Genomic DNA, 22718 nt, shown 5'->3' on the forward strand with positions numbered 1-22718 from the left:
TCCTGCATCTGTAGGAACTTTCCTTTATCCTGAAAATTGAAGACTACAATAAGATATGGCTGCATGTAACTATGAACTGAAAATACATTTTTAGAGATCTGTTTCCTTCACTGAGTTTTTTCTGGAGCTAATCTGCTGTTGATCGCCTACTTTTAATTTAGTAGTTTCATTTCCATGCAATATTTTAACTCCATACATTCTCTTGGATGGTCCCTTCTTTACAATTTCACTTTCAGTTTCATAGAGGATACCCTGAGCTCAACCACAGAAAGAACAAAACTGATCCTTTTTTTAGCTGTTTTATCTTAACCATGTAACTGATGGTAACTGGCATTAATCTCTTTATGAATCTTTACCTAGAATATCTGGAACAGAGAGCTGTTCTACTATGGATAAATAGGTCTCTTTGACTCCTTTAAGCTCAACCAAGACAGAAGGGAAAAGGTTGTAAGTTTACTTTGTTAGATCAATGGCCCATGAGGCAGAAAGAGGAAGCTACAGTGGGAGACAACCATACCTCTTTGCAAAACTTTCTAACCTCTGGATATTGGGGCAGGCTGCATTTAGTTTGGGTCATACTCTCATTTTCTCAATGGAAGGAATGCTTTCATGGAGAGCCACATACCCCATTTTTAATATTGATAGCTTAGTCATATCAGTATTCCTGTTCTGTGGGCTCTGCTGCACACCTGGCGCACTTTCAAGAAGCACCAACAAGAATGAGATTGGCCATACACCTAATACCCCACCATCTGGTATTTCTTCCAGTCCCCACTATTACAAGCTGACAGGGGTAGGGGTCATTACTGGATAGCATTTGGTAGGCCTCCCCTCTCTTTCCCCTATTTAATCACATTCAGTTAACCAAGTATTGTTTGGCCTATCACTTGAGATAGATTCATCCCTGAGGGCTTCATGCAGATCCTGATCCTAGTTTCCAACATTCATAAGAAATTTTGTTCTCATGTTATTTTTACCATTTCACTGGGAATCTGATTTAATCACGTTAATGGGTTTTGGAGACCTAGTGTATGAATTCAATCACAAGCCTATGGAAAGCTCACCAATGAACAGATTAAAAATAATAACGAGGTAGGTTCATCATATAAGCAATGTGTCGTCATCTTTTTTTGAGGTAAAGAAAAATTACTGGAAGACAAAAATTAAGAAAGCAAGCTTTTAGAAGCCAGCAAATGGAACATCTGGCTCTAAGAATGAAATTTCCTTTTGGAATAAGGTAGAGGAAAAATTATAGTCAGTCAGTAACAAGATTTAAAATTTCTACTTGAGTAGCTCAGATTTTAGAAGATTCAGAAATTCACTGAAGAAAAGAGTAACTTTAAGAATAAACTTAAGGGCCGGGTTTTGGTTTTACTGTGAAAACAGAAATCCAGGTAGTATGATTTCAGAGCCTACAATCTGACAGAAGGGATAATTAACTCAAATTCTGCAAAGAATATTAATCCCTTGTTAATTCAAGTTGTGGTCCCGGGACAAGCACTACAGGCATCACTTCTGAGCTTGAGAGAATTGTAGACTCTCAGGCCCCTACCCCACAACTACTGAATCAATATCTGCATTTTAACAAGATTCCCAGGTACATTAAAGTATAAGCAACATTATGTTTATCCTACTTATGGTAGAGGAGAAAGTGCAAGATCTGAAGTTGTTATAAATCTTTATGAAAGATGGATAGTAATTAACCACTTGGGGAAACAGGGTTTACATTAGAAAATATAAAAACATTCCAAAAAGTGACATTGGGATAATCACTGGACTTTGTCAAAGATAAGTCAAAGCCTGGGGAATTTACAAGACCTTAGCAAATGCAAGAGTTTAGGGAACTATACATGATGGACTACATGTGGGCCCTTCGCAGGTCCCCAAGGGCACAGGCCTGAAAGTACCAAATAGCGGCAGCTCAGTTCAGAAAATGGAGGATGAAAGGTGGTGAAATCTCTCCTAGAAGGCAGGAGTTAGAGGCCTGAGAAAACTCAAGAGTAGTAAGAAATAAGCGGAAGTAGGAAGAAGCCATAGCAACAAAAGTGGCAGAAGTGGCGTAGAAATTTTAAAAACAAAAGAGAACAAAAGGAGGGGCGCGTTTTAGAAATTGAGCAGGAGACAGAAAAGGGTACAAAACCAAGAACTCTTCCCTGAGGAATTATTTTGAAACTGAAAGGAAACCCTGCTCAAAAAAAAAAAAAAAAAAAAAAAAATCCCTTCACAGATGTTATGATTTCACACATTTAAAACATAATTCAAATATTGTCTCTCATCTACTCTACAAACACTTCAGCAGTTCCCATTATCAGTGCTCAGTTAACATTTTCATGAGGCATTTCCTGACGATCTCATTTAAAACTGAAATTTCCTTCCCCAGTACCATCGTGCCAGCACTCCCTATCTCCCTGGCCTGCTTCATCTTCCTGTGAGTCATTTGTCACTTCCTAAAATACTCTTAAATTTACGAAGATTTGATTTATTGTCTTTCTGTCTCTATACTAGAATTATACTCCACAACAGGAGGGTTGTTCTGGTTTTGCTTACTACTTTTTTTCCCAGAGCTTAGTACCTGGCATATACTGGAGAACTTAATAAATATATGCCTAGTAAAAATTCAAGAATGGAATGCCAAGAACACAAGTGTCAAAGGAAAAATGGAATGGAAAATTAAAAAGTTTTAAATACAGAATATAGACTTTAATTAGAATGTAAGCTCCATAATGGGGCACCTGGCTGTTCAGTTGGAAAAGCATAGGATTCTTGATCTCAGGGTCGTGAGTTAAGCCCCACATAGGCTGTAGATTACTAAAAATAAATAAATAAACTTAAGAGAAAAAAAAAGAATGTAAGTAAGCTCCATGAAAATAGGTATTTTTGGGGCGCCTGGGTGGCACAGCGGTTAAGTGTCTGCCTTCGGCTCAGGGCGTGATCCTGGCGTTATGGGATCGAGTCCCACATCAGGCTCCTTCACTATGAGCCTGCTTCTTCCTCTCCCACTTCCCCTGCTTGTGTTCCCTCTCTCGCTGGCTGTCTCTATTTCTGTCAAATAAATAAATAAAATCTTAAAAAAAAAAAAAGAAAATTGGTATTTTTACTTCCTTACTAAATAGAAGAATGGATAAAGTAGAATGTTTAATACAATATACCTAGTTTTATTGATTCTAAGATGCATTTTTTCCCTATTTCTACAATTCTAAAATCAGAATATGTTTTATAGTCAATGCTATCTTAGAATCCAAGTCAGCCTGGTAATGATCACAATGTAGCTGTCATTCTGTATCCATGGACATTCAAAGAGACAGCATAAAAACTTGCAAAAGGGTATATTGGTGACTCCGAATAAAATCCAAGAGACTACCAGAGCACTCTTTTAACTTGTGGGAAGCAAACAGTTTGAGGAGGGTACAGGGCAATTAACGTAATCTGACAATACTCTGAAGCAGGAGTCAAAAGCTAGCTGGTTAAACAGAACCATAAAACCAGCTTAAGCTTTTAAAAGCCCAGTGCCAATGGCTTTTAGTTCTTTTATCAACTACTTTAGGAAATGCTACCTCATCAACACTTTTGATGCCACTGAAGACAAAACAGTATAGAAAAATAGACAGTAACTGAGTAGAAAAACAAATCTAGAGTCAGATTCTGAGTGTGAAGAAGTTTTAGATATATCTTAGCCAATTAAGTCTGCCTCTAATTTTCTTATGTCTATGATCGCACCAGCGTGAGCAATCATAAAAATCTATTTTAATTCAGTCTAAAAGATCTCTTTCAATAAATACAAAATAAAAATTCTAGGTGAGAGAAAGCACTGCATGACTTTTTGGTTACTATGCTAATCTCCTTCCTAAAGATAGATAGCAATTCTCCTGGTTGACCATAAGCCTCTCTTTACTAACACGTAATAGGAATAAATGTTAAGATGTCTGAACACTTTACCCCTAGAGGGAGCTCAAAGTACATCTTCCTTTATTCCACCCCAGAGAATAATGAGATGACAAGGACACATTAGTGAGCCATATGTACTAGGGACTGCAAATGGTAAAAAGATCAAATGATCAAATGTTCTTGCTTCTACACGTCTTTGGATCTTTGTCATTCCCTTCTGGATTTACTTTCTCCTCTCATATAGCACGTGCCCCCCCCCTGCCCCCCATGCTTCCTATCTTGGGAAGGCTATTGAGAAAATAAATGAGAAAATCAGGATACAGTCAAGGGGAAAAAGTGATATGGGACAGGCAGCCTGCTTTTAGGCTAGGCAAGAAAAGTCCTTTTTTACTAGGGCTGAGTTCTACATGGGGCTTTGAAACCAAAGCCTATAGCAATAAACAGTGTGAGTATATGTGCAAGATGTGCTTAAGAATCTACAAGGGTGGTAGCAGCAAGCTCTGGTCTAGCAAATGTTGAACTGGAATGTTAATTTGAACTGCTTTTAGAAATATAGCTAGAAGTTAATTTTAAGAACCTTCTTTTTCTGCTAGTAAAATATCCTAATGACTGCCATCTTAGTAAATATAAAAACTTACAAGCAATAAATAATAAATATACCATTTTTAGAGGGAGAATAAGGCATGTGTTAAATGTAGACAAAATGTGAAGGAATAAACTGTTTTACCTGAAATGATCCAAGAATATCCTTTAAGGGCTCTTCATAAAACTCATCTCTTCCAAAGAACAGCAGCAACTCAAAGAAGCTCCTAGAAAGAATATGTGAATAATAACTTTCATTGCTTCTTTAATTTTTTTTTTGCCCCAATTAAAAATATTCTCAAGAGATAAAAGCTATGTAACATATAAGATATTTAGTTTTAAAATAGCCAGATTTGAATCATTACAATGAGCATTTAAGATTCATTTAGATTTTTAGTAAAATTTTAATAGACGTGTCTTCAAAGAAAATACAAAGAAATGTACTGAAGTTCTAGAACTATAGAATGAACAATTACATTACTCATGCCTACCAGTGTTCACAATGCAAAAAAAAAAAAAAATGCAGTGGTATAACAGGTGGCAAAATTGTTGCTACACATGTCAAGATGATTTAAAATGGATCCAGCTTCACCCTTGTACAATGGGCCCCTTAGAAAATTCAAAATTTAATTTTCTTCAGATGGATAAAAAGGATGGATAAAATTAACACAAAAGTATAAGAAAAGTAGAGAGTCACTGTGAAACTCTCAGCCAACATTAATGTTATAGCAATATCACCAATTCGGTATCTAATAAACAACACGTGGGTTCTCAAACTCTGGGCTTACCTTGATTATCCCACTCATGACAGACTGCCCAAAAATCTGTGGTTCCTCCTTTTTAAATAATTGTTTTTGGAAAATATTGATACTAAATACTTTATGTGTCTTTAATAATTCATAATTTCATACAGGAAGAAATAGGACTTATTTGCTAATCATGAGCATGAAAAACTATGCAAATTATTTAATATTGTATTTTTAATCACTTTTTGCCTTTAATCCAAATTAATCTCTAAGAATGAAGTTTTTAGGATGCAGATATAACTATGAGACTATATAGTTTTAAAAAATTATATAAAAGACCCAAGTAATACAAAATAATTACAAAAACTTCTAAATATAACATAATAACCATGCCCCATAACATATTTTATAAAACTTTAACTACTTAAAAATTTTAAATGTTAACAGACCAAAAAACATAAAAGTAGTCAAAGCAAAATGATGCACTGAGAAAGAATCTCTGTTGATTTCCTTAATTAAGAAGCTTAATTATTTTTTTTTAAGTAGGATCCACACTGGGCATGGGGAGCCCAATGCAGGGCTTGAACTCATGACTCTGAGATCAAGACCTGAGCTAACATCAAGAGTTGCACACAACCCAATGAGCCACCCAGACACCCCTGAACAAGTAATTTTTAAAAAGTTAACAACCTGGTAAAACACTGGGAGAGCACTACCTCACAGAAAAGAAACAAAAGTGAACTTTTTTTCAAAATGAAAAGATGTTCTACTTTACTCAAGTAAAAATTTATAAAGATGAAATACATTTTCCATCATATTTACAAAAACGAAAATGTTGACATATTCTACGATGGCTCTGATGTAGAGAAATATGCTCTGATATCTTGTTGGAGGGACGGTAAGAGATACTACCTCTTTTAAAGGGCAACACAGTAAAATCAGAAAATTTACAATACGCACATAATCATTTGACTTAGGAATTCCACTTATAGAACTAAATCAGCCAAATATACACACATTAGCTCAAAGACATATACGGATATGCACGCACAATGATTTGTAATAGCAAAAGAATAGAAACATACTAAATGTCTACCACAGGGGACTGGGAAAATGAAGTACAATACACCCATACAATGAAATATAATGCAAATGTTAATGAGAATATTAGTGAGAATACACTTAAATCTATATGAATAGATAATGGGAAAATTCCAAGATACGCTGTTAAGAAAAGATGCAGAAATATACTAATATATTAATTACATTATCATTTGTGTGAAGGGAGGGTGGGGATATGGTGCACATGAATACCAATGTGTATTATCAAACTATCTAGAGGGATATGCAACAAACTGGTAAAAGCAGTTGACTCCACACAAGTAAAACAGAATTTGGGGCCAGGAATGTAAAGAATTATTTTTCACTATTAACCCTTTTGCAATTATTCATTTTACCATCACTGAGTATGAAAAAAGCCCCATCAATGTACCTCAGGAATCTTCACTATCCCTATTAAACCTATTAATTCACATCTACATCACCATTAAACTACTTTTTTTAATAATATTTTTTTTATTATATTATGTTAGTCACCATACAGTACATCCCTAGTTTTTGATGTAAAGTTCCATGATTCATTACTTGCGTATAACACCCAGCGCACCATGCAATACGTGCCCTCCTTAATACCCATCACCAGCCTATCCCATTCCCCTACCCCCCTCCCCTCTGAAGCCCTCAGTTTGTGTCCCAGAGTCCATAGTCTCTCATGGTTCATTACCCCTTCTGTTTAACCCCCACTTTCTTCTTCCCTTTCTTCTCCTACCGATCTTCCTACTTATGTTCCATAAATGAGTGAAACCATATGATAATTGTCTTTCTCTGCTTGACTTATTTCATCATTAAACTTCTAATAGACCCTTCCTATCTCCAGTCTTGCTATTCTACACTTAAACTTAAAAGTACATGTTTAATATAGCTGCCATTGTTATCGTCCTAAAACACAGAATGATTTGACTACTTAAACTTTACAAACTGCTGTTTGGATTGTACCATCTAAAGCAAAGACCTTCAGCTAACACACTTATTTTGTATGGATAAAATATTTAAAAAAAAATATTTTAGTGAGTTGCTAATACTTAAAAACTGTGCTACTTCAGATTAAATCTAGATTTCTCTGAGCTAAAAAACAGGAACCCCTATAACACAGGGTTTGCATCTCTCTATGACAAAATAAGCTGAGCAGCTACTGCCTTTAAACAACATGAACCTCTTTTCCAATTTGCCAGGCTCTGTCCACCTCTCCAACATACTAGCTGCTTATTTGTTTTACTATCATTCCCTTTCCATTCTATTTAGGTATTTGAGATTATTAATCTAGAGCAGGAAATACAAATTCCTTATCATGATATAAAAACTTTTATGTCTGATTCAAAACTATACTCGACCCACACTGCTTTTATCAGAAATTTCATGTTCTCTAATCATAGCAAGCTTCTCCCCATTTCCTTAACTTCTATTTCTTAAGGTCTTTGGATCTATTGCTTCCTCAAGACCTATTTACACAATTTCACCTAGGAATCTGGTCTAAAATGCCCTCCCTTCTCTCCAAATACATAGCTGATTCTGTACTATCATAGTATTATACTTTACAAACATATTATAACTTGTTGAAATAGGCGTTAAATTTGCATGAAGTAGAAGGGAAAGGGATTGCATCATTATGTTGAGCGGATAGTACTGACTGGTAGAGCAATTAGTTGTATTAAAAGAGGGGGAGAGATAACAGAGGTTTTTAGTAGAAATAAAATGTGCTATGGAGTATATTTAGATATGTGAATGCAGACGCACGTGACCTTGTACAGAATCCAATAAAATATGGAGAATTATATAATGTCTGAATTATGTGAACATGAACGGGGAGCCAGCATTACAAAAGAGAGATCTGTGCATGCCCCACTATTGGCTACCTCAATAACAAGGCCCAACTCCATGATAATGATATTAAAATACTAAAACTACATGCAAAGTAAGAGTAAATAAAAACAAAAGAGTAAATAAAAACAAATCTAACTAGCTCTGCCTTAGGGTTTCAGGGAAGTCAACAAGGATTTATGTGGTAGTGAAATCACTGGGGAAAATTCTAGGTTATATACAGATGTAGAAACTTCAGGTTTTAAACCTATTGTACTCCCTATTGACTAGTATAAAGGATCAACTGAATGTTTAGAGATCAAGTTACCTAGCCCTCATGGAAGAAAACTCTATATGGGGGAGGGTGAGTCCAGAATAGAAGTAGGACCCCAAAATATCTGTAGCAGTCTAGAGAAGGGCTGGCAGACTACTGTCCACAGGCTAAATCTGGCCCAATGATAGCCTGTTGAATAATGCATGTTAAGAATAGTTAACCATATTTAAACTTAAAAAAAGAAGAAGAAGAAAAAAAAACCTGGAATAACTTTTCATGACAGGTAAAAATTATATGAAATTCAAATATCCAAATATTCAAATAAATAAGATACTACAAGAAAACAACCATACCCATCCATTTACATATTGGCTATGGCTGCTTGCACACTACATGACAGAACTGAGTAGTGGTAACAGAAACCTTATGAGGTAAGCCTGAAATGTTTACTATCTGGTCCTTTACTCACCCATGGTCTACAGCCACAATTGTTTGGGTTTCAATCTCAGCTGCACCACTTTCTTGATATGTAACCCTGGGCAAGTCACTTAATACCTCTATGCCTCAGTTTGTTTATAAAATAGAAACAATAATAATAACTACCTTTTGTAAAGCACTTAGAACAATCCCTGGTAGTGCTACTGATGCTTGCTGATAATATAGTACTGTTAATTTTTATTATTAACATTGCCATCAAAGTTCCTCCTTCAGTAATCTAAGAGGAAACACAAGATCTTCATAGAGTTGTTCTACTTTGCTGTGTACTGTTAGTTTTGTTAAAACATAAGACATCAATTTTTCTTCACTTAAATTATGAAGATTTTTAAGGTATCTGACTAAATTCATCAAAGGGTCTCTAAAAATTTATTAGTGTATGTTCATATCCGTTTTTAATTTTGAGTATGTTTAATATAATGTTTAATGTTTGTATAATGTATATTTAATACAATATTTTATATTACCAGTCTATACACTAATCAATTTATAATTAACCTTAGTCCAAGTATGAGTTAACTGAAGTTCATTTACATAAACTGAAATAATTATTCAAAATAGAATTACTTAAACAAAATGATTTCTATAAAAACAAATTATTTATAGTGGGACAAATACATGATTAATAGCATGCCTTTGAATTTAAAAAATTATTCCATATAATCATACTTAACTTGCATCAATCAGTATACTGCTATAAGTTATACAAGTTTAAATAACTAGAGTATTGTTACAGTTCCTATTTATGAAACAAACTATGTTCTGTCATCAGGATGCTTGGAAGTCAGACTATATTTTCTCATCTGTCACAAATGATAATAAGGTACCAGACTTCCTTAAAATAAGACACACATAGTAGACTGTTTGGTAGTTATAACAAGAATTGCTATTCTTTTTTGGGTCTCTGCAGCATATAAGTAATTTTCATCCTGAATACAAGAATGTGGATTTGTGTATTTATCCACCATAGGAAAATTCCACTGAAGTATGATGCTTAACTATCCAAATGCAAGAAATCCACTTACTAATATCGAATATAATGTAAAGAGAAAAAGAAATAGAAAATACAAGCAAGAACTGGAGATACAGGGAATGGAGTGTACATGTGTAAGATGTCTAATTATACTTGCACACACAAAAAAGAGATAAAGAGAGAAATGAGGTAAAGACAAAAACCAGAATTTTTCATACTTGGTGAAAAATACCAACCCTCAGATCTAGGAAGCCCAGGAAATCCCACAAGGATAAAATAAAAACAAGTCTACACCTAGCTTATCACAGTAAACCATAAAACATCAAATACAAAAAACAATGTATAAACAACCAGAGAAAAATAGAAACTGTTTTCAAAGAGATAGGGAATTAAATTAGTAAGAAGGATCTAAGATGCAAATTAGTGACTATATAGGCTACAAATTTTGGCACCATGAAGAAATAATCTCATCTGGGCTTTAAAATACAGCAAAAATACATGACATAAATAGCATTTAAGTTGGAAGGAGAAATTTTAGCATTATTGTTCCAGTGTCCTTGGACTGGAGGAAGGTAAAGAACATATGAAGTACATACTTCAATAATTTAAGCACTAAATTTGCCTTAAGCAATTTATAAATTTACATATAATAAAAGTACTTCCAAGTTTTGTGGAGGTAGGTGAGTTGATTAGAAAGTTGAATATCTAGAAAAACCATGAAACAGCAAGAGCAATGAAAAAGAGCTATGGCTATTAAACATTTTGTAAAGCCTCTATAATTGAACCACCATTGTACTGGCAGATGAACAAATAGCCTAATGAAATGAAAAATCCAAAAATAGACCAACTGCCTGTGAGAAGTGCATGTATGACAAAAGCAGCATCTCAAATCAGTAGGGAAAAAGTTGACTTCTTTGTATTGGATAGTCAAATGTTGTAAGATAAAACTGATTCACTCTAGCTTCCAAACAAAAAATTCAAAGTGGATCAAAAACTTAAATATAAAAAATTAAACATTACAAATATCAGAAAAAAATTCCATATAACCTGGTTATAGACAATTTTTCTTTATATCATTCTTAACTATGATTCAAGATGCAAGAGCAATAAAGGAATACTGGCAAAATTTAATTACATTAAAAAATATCTAAAAATACAAGCAACATAAGAAAAATCTAAAGATATATGAAAAAATAATGGTTTGTATGGATATGCAAAAAGATGTTCAACTTCACTCACAATAAGAAAAATACAATTAAAGGGGTGCCTGGGTGGCTCAGTCGGTTAAGCACTGACTCTTGGTTTCAGCTCGGTCCATGATCTCAGGGTTGTGAGAACCGAGCTCCATGTCAGGCTCTGCTCAGTGTGGAGTCTGCTTGTCCCTCTTCCCTCTGGTCCTCCTCCTGCCCCACCCTGCTCTTGCTCTCTCGTTCTCCCAAATAAGTAAAAAATCTTTAAAAAAGATAGAAAGACAGAAACAAAGAGAAGGAAAGAAAAAGAAAAATACATATCAAAAATACAAATTAAAACTACATTGAAGGGTGCCTGGGTGGTGCAGTTAGTTGAATGTCCGACTCTTGATTTTGGCTCGGGTCCTGATCTCAGGGTCATTAAGATCGAGCCCTACATCGGGCTCTGTACTCAGCATGGAGTTTGCTAGGGATTCTCTCTCCCTCTCCCTCTGGCCCTCCTGCTTGTGCTCTCTCTTCCTAAAATAAATAAATAAATATTTTTAAAAAATATACTAAAATGCCACTTTTCTTCTGATTAGCAAAAAAAATCAAAACTTTGATAACACAAAATTGGTGAGATCGAATGTAAAAAAGGGACTAATTTTGTGGGTGAGAATGCAAAATGGTATGAGATGTCTGCTAGATTTCTTTAGTCTTCTAAATTAGGTAATGCCTTACTCTGGTGGCCTTCAAGATATCCTCTCTGATTTTCAGAGTCTGAATGTGATTCATCTAGGAGATCCAGGTGGTAGGTCAGGGTGTGTATGTTTGACATTATCCTGCTTCTGAGTTTCCTGGATCTGTGGTTGGATATTTTTCTTTATAGTTGGAAAATTCATGGCCATCACTTTAGCAATATTTCTTCAGCCTCATTTTTCTTCTCCTTCTAGGATTCTAGTAGACATATATTATACAGTTTAAGATTTCTCCAAAGCTCTGGGGCGCCTGGGTGGCACAGCGGTTAAGCCTCTGCCTTCGGCTCAGGGCGTGATCCTGGAGTTCTGGGATCGGGCCCCGCGTCAGGCTCTTCCTCTGGGAGCCTGCTTCTTCCTCTCCCACTCCCCCTGCTTGTGTTCCCTCTCTCGCTGGCTGTCTCTCTGTCAAATAAATAAATAAAATCTTTAAAAAAAAAAAAAAAAAGACTTCTCCAAAGCTCTTAAATGCTGTTATTTTTTTTTCTTCTCTTTTTCTCTTTTAGTCTGGGTAATTTCTATTGACTTATATTCAAGTTCATTCATTCTTTCCTCAACTGTGTCAACTCTACTGATAGGCTCATCAAAGGCATTCATCCTCTATTACTGTTTTTTTCATTTCCAGCATTTCCATTTGAATCTTTCTTAAAGTGTCCCATCTCTCTACTAAAATCCCCAATATGTTTAACCATGTTATCAAAATTTCCACTAAAGCATTTATATCTGAATTTAGTTCTTCTAATTGATTTTCTCTTGATAGTGTATTTTTTTCTTGCTCTTTATGTGTCTACCATTCTTAGCTGAACGCTGGACTTCATGATATACAACAGCATAGACTGATATTAATAGTATTTATGCCTGGGGATAGACATGCCTTTTCTTCCCTTAGGCCTTTATTATGGAAATTTAAGTAAATCTAGTCATGAATTAAATGGGTTTGTATTATGTTGTTGCTATCATAACCTTCAGTGTACCACCAGTTTCAAATTCCTCTACTGTTGTTGTTTTTTTTTTTTTTTTAAGATTTTATTTATTTGACAGAGAGAAAGAGAAGGCACAAGCAAGGGAGAGCAGCAGAGAGGGAGAAGATGGCTCCCCAATGAGTAGACTGACACGGGGCTCAATCCCCAGGACCCTGGGATCATGACGTGAGTAGAAGGCAGATACTTAACTAACTGAGCCACCCAGGTGCCCCTCCTCTACTGTTATATTTTCTTTAGGGTGGAGGCTGGGTTGCCAGATATTTTAGGTTTGGGAGGCCACATAAGATCTCCATCACATTTTTAACACGACTGTTCAAAAATGCAAAGACTGGGGAACCTGGGAGGTGTAGCTGGTTGAGCGTCTGACTCTTGATTTTGGCTCAGGTTGTGATCTCAGGGTCATGAGATCAAGCCCTAAGTTGGGTTCCATGGTCAGCAGGGAGTCTGCTTTAGATTCTCTTTCTCCCTCTCCCTCTGTCCCTCCCTCTGTGTATTCTCTCTCTCAAATAAAATAAATAAATCTTTAAAAATACAAAGACTATTCTTAGCTTGAAAACCATATTAAAAAGGGAGGGAGGCATCGGCAGCATTTGACCCATGGGCCATAGTTTGCTAACTCCTAAGGTAAAGAATAACCATGTTAAGAAAGATATAAAAGACCCAAATAAAACTTATATAGATAAAAAAATGCAATATCTGAGATGAAAAATACATTATGTGGGATTAATGTCAAATCAGATAGTGCAGAAGGTAACATCAGTGAAAACAAGACAAAGCGTTATTAAAATAAAACACACCAAAAGAAAAGGGACTGATAAAAATTAACAGAACCATCAGTAAACTGTGGGTCAACTGTGGATTCTCTTCAAGTGTCATCCCTTAAGAAAACATAATGATGCTTTTAAAATAATTTTTCGAGGGTGCCTGGCTGCCCCAGTTGGTAAAGCATGCAATTCTTGATCTCAGGACTGTGGTTCAAGCCCCATATTGGGTATAAAGATTACTCAAAAATAAAAATCTTTTATTTTTATAAAGAAATTTCCCAAATTTGGTTAAAATTATAAATCCAAAGATCCAAGAAGCTTAAGATCAAGACATATGAGGGAAAACTACACAAGGCAAATTACAATCAAATTTCTTAAGACCAGGAATAAACTTCAGAAGATATCAATTAGAAAATGAAGACAGGCTACAGAGTGGAAGTATTTACTAATCACTTATCTGATACTGAATGTATAAAAAGAATATATAAAAAAAGTCTTACAACTCAATAGGGCAAACAATCCAAATGAAAAATGGGCAGATTTGAATAAACACATTACCAAAGAAGATATGTGATAGCAAATAAGTACACAAAAAGATGGTTGCCATCAACAGCATTGAGGAAATGAAAATTAAAGCCAAATTGAGCTACCACCACACGACTACTAGAATGGCTATTATAAAAAAGATAAATAATATAAAAAGTGTTAGTGACGATGTGGAGAAACTGAAACCCCACCTGGACAGCCGGTTAGAACTTCTAATGGTATAGTCACTTTGGACACAGTTTGGCAGTTCTGTGTTAAACAAATGTTAAACGTAACATATAACATCCATTCCTAGGTAGCTACTCAAGAGAAATAAAAACATTTGTCCACACAAGACTTAATAATACACAAATGTTCAAAGACAAAAATTGGAAACAATCCAAATATCCATTAGTTGCTGAATGCATAAACAAAATGTACTATTACCCATACAGTGGAATACTATTCAGCACAAAAAGGAATGAGTTCTTGATAAGTGCTACAACATGGATGAGCCTCAAAAACATTATTCTAAGTGAAAGAAATCATATCTAAAAGTCTATATATTGTGTCATATTGTTTGTATAAAATGTCCAGAAATAACAACTCTATTGAGATAGAAAATAGATCAGGGGTTGCCTTGGGCTGAGGAGGGACTGGGGATTGGCTGCAAATGAGCATCAGGGAGCTTTTTGGTGTGATGAAAATGTAAAACTAGTTTGTGATGATAGCTGCACAACTCTATGCATTTACTAAAAATTACCAAATTATATACCTACAAAGCATGAATTTAATAATATGAAATTTTTACCTCTAAAAGCTGTAAGTTAAAAAAAAGATAACCAGAAATGGGTATGGAGTGGGGATGTACAGAGAAAACAAGACTGATGATATGCTGATACTTGCTGAAGATGGTGATGGGTAGGGCAGTTCATTATAATATTCCTTCTACTTTTGAATAGGTTTGACAATTGTCATAATTGAAAAGTTTTTAAAACACAAGTACTGACAAAGGTATAGGGATACAGGTACTCTTACATTGCTGGCAGCAAAAGAAAGAGTCGACAGAACCAAAAGACAACCTACAGAATGGGAGAAGATATTTGCAAATGTCTAATCAGATAAAGGGCTAGTATCCAAAAGGTATAAAGAACTTATCAAACTCAACACCCTTTCTCTGACTTCTTTCACTTAGCAAAATGCCTTCAAGGTCTATCCACATTGTCACAAATAATGGGATACCTTCTTTTTTGTGGTATATATATGATATGATATGATATGATATATGATATATATATACATTTTATGTGATATATATAGATGTGATCTACATACATGTATATGTATGTATATATGTATCACATTTTCTTTACCCATTTATCCATTGATGGGCATGGAGGTTCTTTCCATGTCTTAGCTATTGCAAATAGTACTGTAATGAACATAGGGGTAACAATATCTTTGCAAGATAATGATTTTGTTTTCTTTGGATAAATACTCAGAAGAAGAATTGATGGATCATATGGTAGTTCTACTTTCTATTCTTTGAGGGTACTCCATGCTCTTTTTCATAGTGGCTGCAACAATTTACATTCCCACCAACAGGGCACAAGAGTTCTGTTTTCTCACACTCTTGCCAACACTTATTTCTTGTATTTTTGATACTAGCCATTCTAAGTGTGAGGTGATAACTCATTGTGATTTGATTTGCATTTCCCTGATGATTAGTGATGAGCACCTTTTCATATACCTGTTAGCCAACTGTATATCTTCTTTGGAAAAATGTCTATTCAGATCCTCTGCCCATTTTTTAATTAGATTGTTTGGTTTTTTACTATTGAGTTATAGGAGATCTTTATAGCTTTGGGATATTAACCACGTCAACAAATAGATGATCTGCAAATATTTTCTCCCATCTAGTAGGCTGCTTTTCATTTTGTTGGTTTCCTTTGTTGTGCATAAGCTTTTTAGATTGATGTAAGCCCCCTTGTTTATTGTGCTTTTGTTGCCTTTGCTTTTGGTGTCAAATCCAAAAATATCACTGCCAAGACTAATGTCAAGGACCTTATCACCAGTTTTCTTCTGGGAGTTTTATGGTTTCAAGTCTTAAGTTTAAGTCTTCAATCCATTTTGAGTTGATTTTTGTGAATGGTGTAAGACAGTGGTCTAGTTCCACTCCTTTGCATGTGGCTATCTCCAGTTTTCCCAACACCATTTATTAAAGAGATGGTCCATTCCCCAAAATGGTCCATTCTCCAATATATATTCTCAGGTCCTTTGATGTAAATTAACTGACCATATATGCATGAATTTATTTTGGGGCTCTCTATTCTGTTATGTTAATCTATGTCTGTTTTTATGCCAATACCATACTGTTTTGATTACTACAGCTTTGTAATATAGTTTGAATTCAGGTCACATGATGCCTCCAGCTTCGTTCTTCCTTCTCAAGATTGCCTTGGCTATTTGGGATCTTTGTGGCTACATTCAAATCTTAGGAATTATTTGTTCTATTTCTGTGAAAAATGCCATTGGATTTTTGATAGAGACTGGACTGAATCTGTAGATTGGTTTGGGTGGTATGGACATTTTAACATTAATTCTTCCAATCCATGAGCATGGAACATCTTTCCATTTATTTGTGTCTTCAATTTCTTTCATTAGTGCCATATAGTTTTCAGTGTACAAGTCTTTCACTTCCTTGTTGGAATTTCTAGATATTTTTTGTTACAGTTGTATATAGGACTGTTTTCTTAATTTCTCTGACAGTTCATTATTAGCACAAAGAAATGCAACATTTTTGTACACTGATTTTTCTTCTTGCAATTTTATTGACTTTTTTTATTAGTTCTAACAGTTTTCTTTATAGTTTTCTATCCATAATATCACATCATCTGCCAATAGAGACAGTTTTACTTCTTTTCTGATTTGGATGAGCCCCCCCCCCCTTTTTTTTTTTGCATGACTGCTCTGGCAAGGACTTCCACTACTGTGTGAATAAAAGTGGCAAGAATGGGCATCCTTGTCTTAGAGGGAAAACTTTCAGCTTTTCACCATTAAGTATGAGTTAGCTGTGGGCTTTTATGATGTTGATGTATGTTCCCTCTACCCACTTTGTTGAGAGTTTTTATCATAAATGGATATTCAATTTTCTTAAATGATTTTCTGCATCTATTGAGATAATCATAATGATTTTTATCCTTTATTTTGTTAATGCAGTGTATCACATTGATTTGTGAATGCTTGAACCATCCTTGCATCCTCTAGGAAAAAAAAAAACCCCACTTAATCACCATTTTGATCCTTTTAATGAGCTGTTGTATTCAGTCTGCTGACATTTTGTTGAGTACTTTTGTATCTATGCTCCTCAGGGATACTGAACTGTAATTTTTCTTTAATTGTGATGTCCCTGTCTGGTTTTAGTATCCAGGTAATGCTGGCCTTGTGAAATTAATTTGGAAGTGTTCCTGCCTCTTCAATTTTTTGAAAGAGTTTGAAAAGGATTGATATTAATTCTTCTTTGAATATTGGATGGAATTCACCAGTGAAGCCATCTGGTCCTGGACTTTTATTTGTTGGAAGGTTCTGATAACTCAGTCTCCTTTCTAGTAATTAGTCTGTTCAGATTTCTATTTCTTCATGATGCAGTCTTAGTGGATTGTGCACTTCTAGGAATTTATCCATTTCTTCTAGGTTGTCTAATTTGTTGGTGTGTAACTGTTCATAGTAGTCTCTTACCCTTTGTATTTCTGTGGGATCAGTTGTACTATCTTCTCTTTCATTTCTGATTTTGAGTCTTTTTTTGTTTATGAACCTAGATAAAGGTTTCTCAATTTTGCTTCTTTTTTCAAAGAATCAGCTCTTTGTTTCATTGATCTTTTCTTTTGCTTAGTCTCTCTTTCATTTCTATTCTGATCTTTGTTATTATTTCCTTCTATTAACTTTGGGCTTCATTCGTTCTTTTTTTCCTAGTTCCTTGCAGTGTAAAGTTAGGTTATTTATTGACCTTTCTTGCTTCTTCAAGTAGGCATTTATCCTTATGAACTTTCCTTTTAGCACTGCTTTTGCTGCATCCTGCAAGTTTTGGTATGTTGTACACATATCCATTTTCATTTGTCTCAAGGTATTTTTTGGTTTCTTTTTGACTTCTTTTTTGACCCATTTGTTCAACAGAATGCTATTTAATCTTCACATGTTGGTAGTTTTTCCAGTTATCTTCTTGTAATTGATTTGTTTTTATACCTCTATGGTCAGAAAAGATGCTTACATGATTTCAGTCTTCTTAAATGTATTAAGACTTTTTTGTGGCCTAATAAATGATCTATCCTGTGCGCATGAGAAGAATGTGTATTCTATTTCTTTTGGATAGAATATTCTGTATATGTCTGTTTAGTCCATCAGGTCTAATGTGTTGTTTAAGGCCAATGTTTCCTTATGTTTCATCTGTATGATCTAACCATTGATTAAAGTGGGATATTAAAGTTTCCTACTATTATTATATTGCTATTTCTCCCCTTAGATCTCTTAATATTTGCTTTCATGTAATTTAGGTGCATCTAAGGGCATGATTTTAAGATTTCTGTATAAGGAGCAACGGGCAAAACTTTGTCATCTTTTCAACAATTTCAGAAGCATTTCTTTTTTTTCCCCTTCTTCTTCTTGTTTTATTCCACAGTGAAAGCTGACAGTATGATGTTGTGGTCCAGTTCTATAAACCAAAGCTATTAGGAGGAAGGAAGGAAAAGTTAAAATGTTCAAAGCTGTAGTTTTTCAGGAATCTGGCTTAACCCAAAATAAAGACATTCAAATTCAGAAAAATTCAAACATGTATTTATACCATTCATAATGACTATATACATCTTCTTCTAAAGAATAAATAATCATCCTAATAGCAGTGAAAATAGTAACAGCTTTTAGTCTACTGCTTTTTCTCTCTATAGGTTTTTTGTATCTCCACTGACCAAGAATTATCAAGCCTTCCTTCAACTATATTAGAAAAGCAATAAATACCATTTTACAAAACTATACATGTATATACCTCTAGGTTCTGATATATACCAACATGGATAGGAATAGGGTATGTCAACACAAATATACCAGTTAATAATTCCTATCTCTTTGTCAATAAAATGACTAATAAATGCCAATAAAATGAAGTCTCAACTGCTTCCCCCCAAGATTAACAAATGGAACAATAAAGGCCAAAATTATAAGGAAAAAATATTTTAGGCACTACTAGCACCAAATGAAATGCTGAGTTTCTAAACATAGCCAGTATAAACAAATCCATGTAGGTTTGTCTAATGTTGACTTCAGCTACAACAAATCCTGAAAACAAAATATTTTAATGTAATGGTAAAGAAAAACAAAGCAATGCTGAGGGAATTTAGTATGGGAATTAAATTAAAACCATCAATTGCCTCAAAAAGGAAATCATTTCTTTTTTAATTAATTAATTTTTAAGTAGGCTCCATGCCCAATGTGGCGCTTGAACTCATGACCCTGAGAATGACTCATGTGCTCTACCAACTGAGCCAGCCAGATGCTCCAGAAATCATTTCTTTAAAGAGAGAAAACAAAGGCTAGATAGCCTAGATTTCTCTATAAAATAAATGGGATCACCTGCCACAAATGATTAGTAAAGATAATAGATAAAAAATTGGAGAAGGTTTTGAATAAGTGTTGGTCAAAATAATTAAAAAGTCAACATGCAATAAGAGTGCTACACATTGCACAGAAAGGATATACAGATTGGGGCCAAAAGACCAACACCTTTTGTGGGGCACGGCCCCACCCCAAAAAATAGCCCTTTATAATTATCCTTTCTTCCTTTAATTTCTAGGCTATTTCCTAAGTTAGTTGAAGCCCAGACCTAAGTTATAAATACAACCAAATAAAACTTGGTTGAGTAGAAATTAGGCACAAATTCTATGTTTGAAATTAATTCAATTTAGCAACATAGTCAGAAAGGGTTGATCTATCATTACATGTGTGGCCTAACACATGAATGTCTAGCCACTCTAAATAAGACTCTGATTATACCCATTTAATTCCATGAAGAGAAGGAAAAGGCCTTCTCTTCTAGGCAAATTGGCATATTAGGGTATACATTTTTAGTATTTGTCACTACACAAAATAAACACTACTAGCTAACTAGTTCCCTCTCCAGTGGATCATATAGATCTTTGTGGACCTAATGGCTGCCAGGCAAATAGGTATTGTCCATCACGGAACCTGTGTGGAATGCTACATTTACTTTCTTATTGGGCTAAAGGTGGCTGGGAAGGGCAGCATTAAAGTTTGCTTTTATTTTATATAAAACTGGTAAAGTCTAAGTTCTCTGCCTAAAGATTCACTTAGTTTCAGGGTATTTGGCTCTGTTCTACCTGTAAAACAGAAATCAGTGTTTAACCAATCTAAAACAAGAAAACAATAGGAAAAAACAAAAACAAAAAACACTCAACTCAGACTTGCAAAAGTCCCCTACAGTTCTCAGGCCTAAATTTTCTTATCTATAAAAGAGATTTAACCTGAGGTCCTTTTTAGTGCAAATACATACATACATACATACATACAAACACAGCTAAATCATTTTTTTTTAGAAAATACGCTTAAAAAGTCAACCTAGGTAAAATCATTAGTCAATTTAAGACAGTTCTCTACATGACTATATTCATTGCCACGGTTAAAAAAAAAAAGAAACCTCAAGTATGAATAAAAACAGAATCCTCTTCCTTCCCTGTAAAGAAGACCTTCACAAAACCATAGTTTTTGTAGTCTCCCTATAGAAGGCACACCTTCACATATGTATAATTTACAAGGTGGAACAGGCTTTTATGAAGGTGGACATATATGGACCAGATAATACTGCCACAGAATATAGTAACTTATATGTTTAACATATATATTATATATATATAAATACATACTTACATATATACTTATATAAAACAAAATCTTGTAGATACTACTTAACTCTTCAGCTCGCCTATAATTTTTTAGTATGTCAAGTGAATAAAAAATGTTAAGTACATGATATAGATCACAAACAAGATTTCAACAAACAGATATGAATTATAATGAAATCCATTAATATCCTGACATCCTATCCAGTCACCTCGAACATTCTATTTGCCATCCCAGGGAGGCTCTTCTGCTCCTTAATCTAATTAACTGTTACCGTTCGTTCAGAGCTCGGCTCAAGTTTTAGCTCACCAAGCAAATTTTCCCTGACCTCCCAGACCAAGTCAAGTCCCCTGTTATACTCTCTGATGGTATCCTGTAATTTTTTCATAATTATAATTACATAATAGTGTGACTGCTTATTTACTATTTTTTAGCTTTGTAAGGTCGTTGAGAACAAGGACTTACCTCTCTTATTTCCTATTTTAGCTTAGAACCAAGCACAGGAGATTTACAGAATGAATGAATGAATGAATATGGAATTAGAAAAATTTTCAGGCTTATATATTTATTTAAATAAACTGAACACTGTTACAGACTCTCTATGCTTTAATAGTATCACCATGTTGCTATTTCCTCATTTTTCTTCTGGTATTAAAAATACAATTAACTTTTCTGTTAAAGTAAATTCAAATAATGCAGGAAGTTTTCCTTACAAGGAACATTACTCTTTGACAAACCACTAAGATATTCTACTTTCTTGTGCCTAACACTGTCCATCTCAGATAAGATTTGCTTCTGCTTAATAATTTTTTTCATTAGCAGTAGTAAAAAAGATAGCAAGCAAAGAAAAACTAACAAATGAGTTAAATTTTAAATAAAATAAAGTACTTCTGAAAACCTTAAAAGCATTTCCCATTATAACATGAATGTTAACAAAGATTATATAGGTGAAAGGTGGGGGAAAAGTCTGTAAACAGGCACTGAAACAAGAATAACACTTCTTGCTTACAAATAATGTATTTATTTTAATACTTACAATTTTCTTTTCCTCAGAAATCAGCAGAAAATAACTAAAATCATTTTGGTAGTTTTCAAAGTGACACATAAAATTATTCTTTGTAGCAGACATCTGTTATGTTTGTTTACCTAGCTGCTCTCTTTCACACTACCTTATTTACTTCTTGAGGGAACTACTTACCCCTCCAACATTTCTATGGTTCTGATTGGGCTGTCAATGTAGTATCCTCATTCCCCCCAGCCATGGGGTGAGCTGATCATCAAACTGAGCCAAAAATCTTAGTATACTCTCCTAAACACAGCTATTAGTCAAACCAGGGGGTACATAAGTTGGCTGGGCTCAAGTTCCCAAAAATATTTTGAGGATTGCAAATGGGGGGAGGGAGTTTCTTCCCTCTTGGTTAATAAACTAAGCTTAATCGCAGAACTGTCAGGAGCCCTCAGTGAAGACAAAAAAGGGAAGACAGAAAGTGGGAGAACAGTTCTAGATGATATTTTATTCTCTGGATTCAGAACATCCTGAAACTAGTTCTGGTCCTTGCTTTTCCATGGTATAGTCACCCAATGAATCCCCCCCACACCCTTCTTTTTTTGCCTAAGCTAGTTTGAGTAAGTTTGTCAATTATAATCAAAAAAGTCCTAATACATCTCCCATATTCATTTGGGAATCATAAAAAAATAAATAAAAGAAACACATATTTTTAAACAATATAGTTTTCTTTATACTG

At 34.5% G+C, this 22718-nt stretch overlaps 1 protein-coding gene and 1 long non-coding RNA gene across 4 annotated transcripts in view; one reads left to right on the forward strand and one right to left on the reverse strand.

The window, feature by feature from the left end:
• The window catches only part of LOC148110262 (uncharacterized), a 63013-nt gene that overhangs the window by 36417 nt on the left and 3878 nt on the right, over positions 1–22718 (forward strand). The window contains exon 3 of the long non-coding RNA XR_015724234.1: positions 12819–12943. This is a non-coding gene — a long non-coding RNA (uncharacterized LOC148110262). The remainder of the gene's footprint in view (positions 1–12818; positions 12944–22718) is intronic.
• ZNF654 (zinc finger protein 654) overlaps positions 1–22718 on the reverse strand; it is an 84373-nt gene that overhangs the window by 32269 nt on the left and 29386 nt on the right. For all 3 annotated transcript variants that reach the window (XM_045785407.2, XM_045785405.2, XM_045785408.2), the window contains one exon: positions 4613–4694. In XM_045785407.2, the coding sequence (XP_045641363.1) occupies positions 4613–4694 (82 nt within the window). Of the gene's footprint in view, positions 1–4612; positions 4695–22718 lie in introns of those variants that run through there.

The sequence above is a fragment of the Ursus americanus genome, chromosome 4, assembly GCF_024610735.1.
Source record: "Ursus americanus isolate L20-20 chromosome 4, mUrsAme1.1.p, whole genome shotgun sequence".
NCBI lineage: Eukaryota > Metazoa > Chordata > Mammalia > Carnivora > Ursidae > Ursus > Ursus americanus.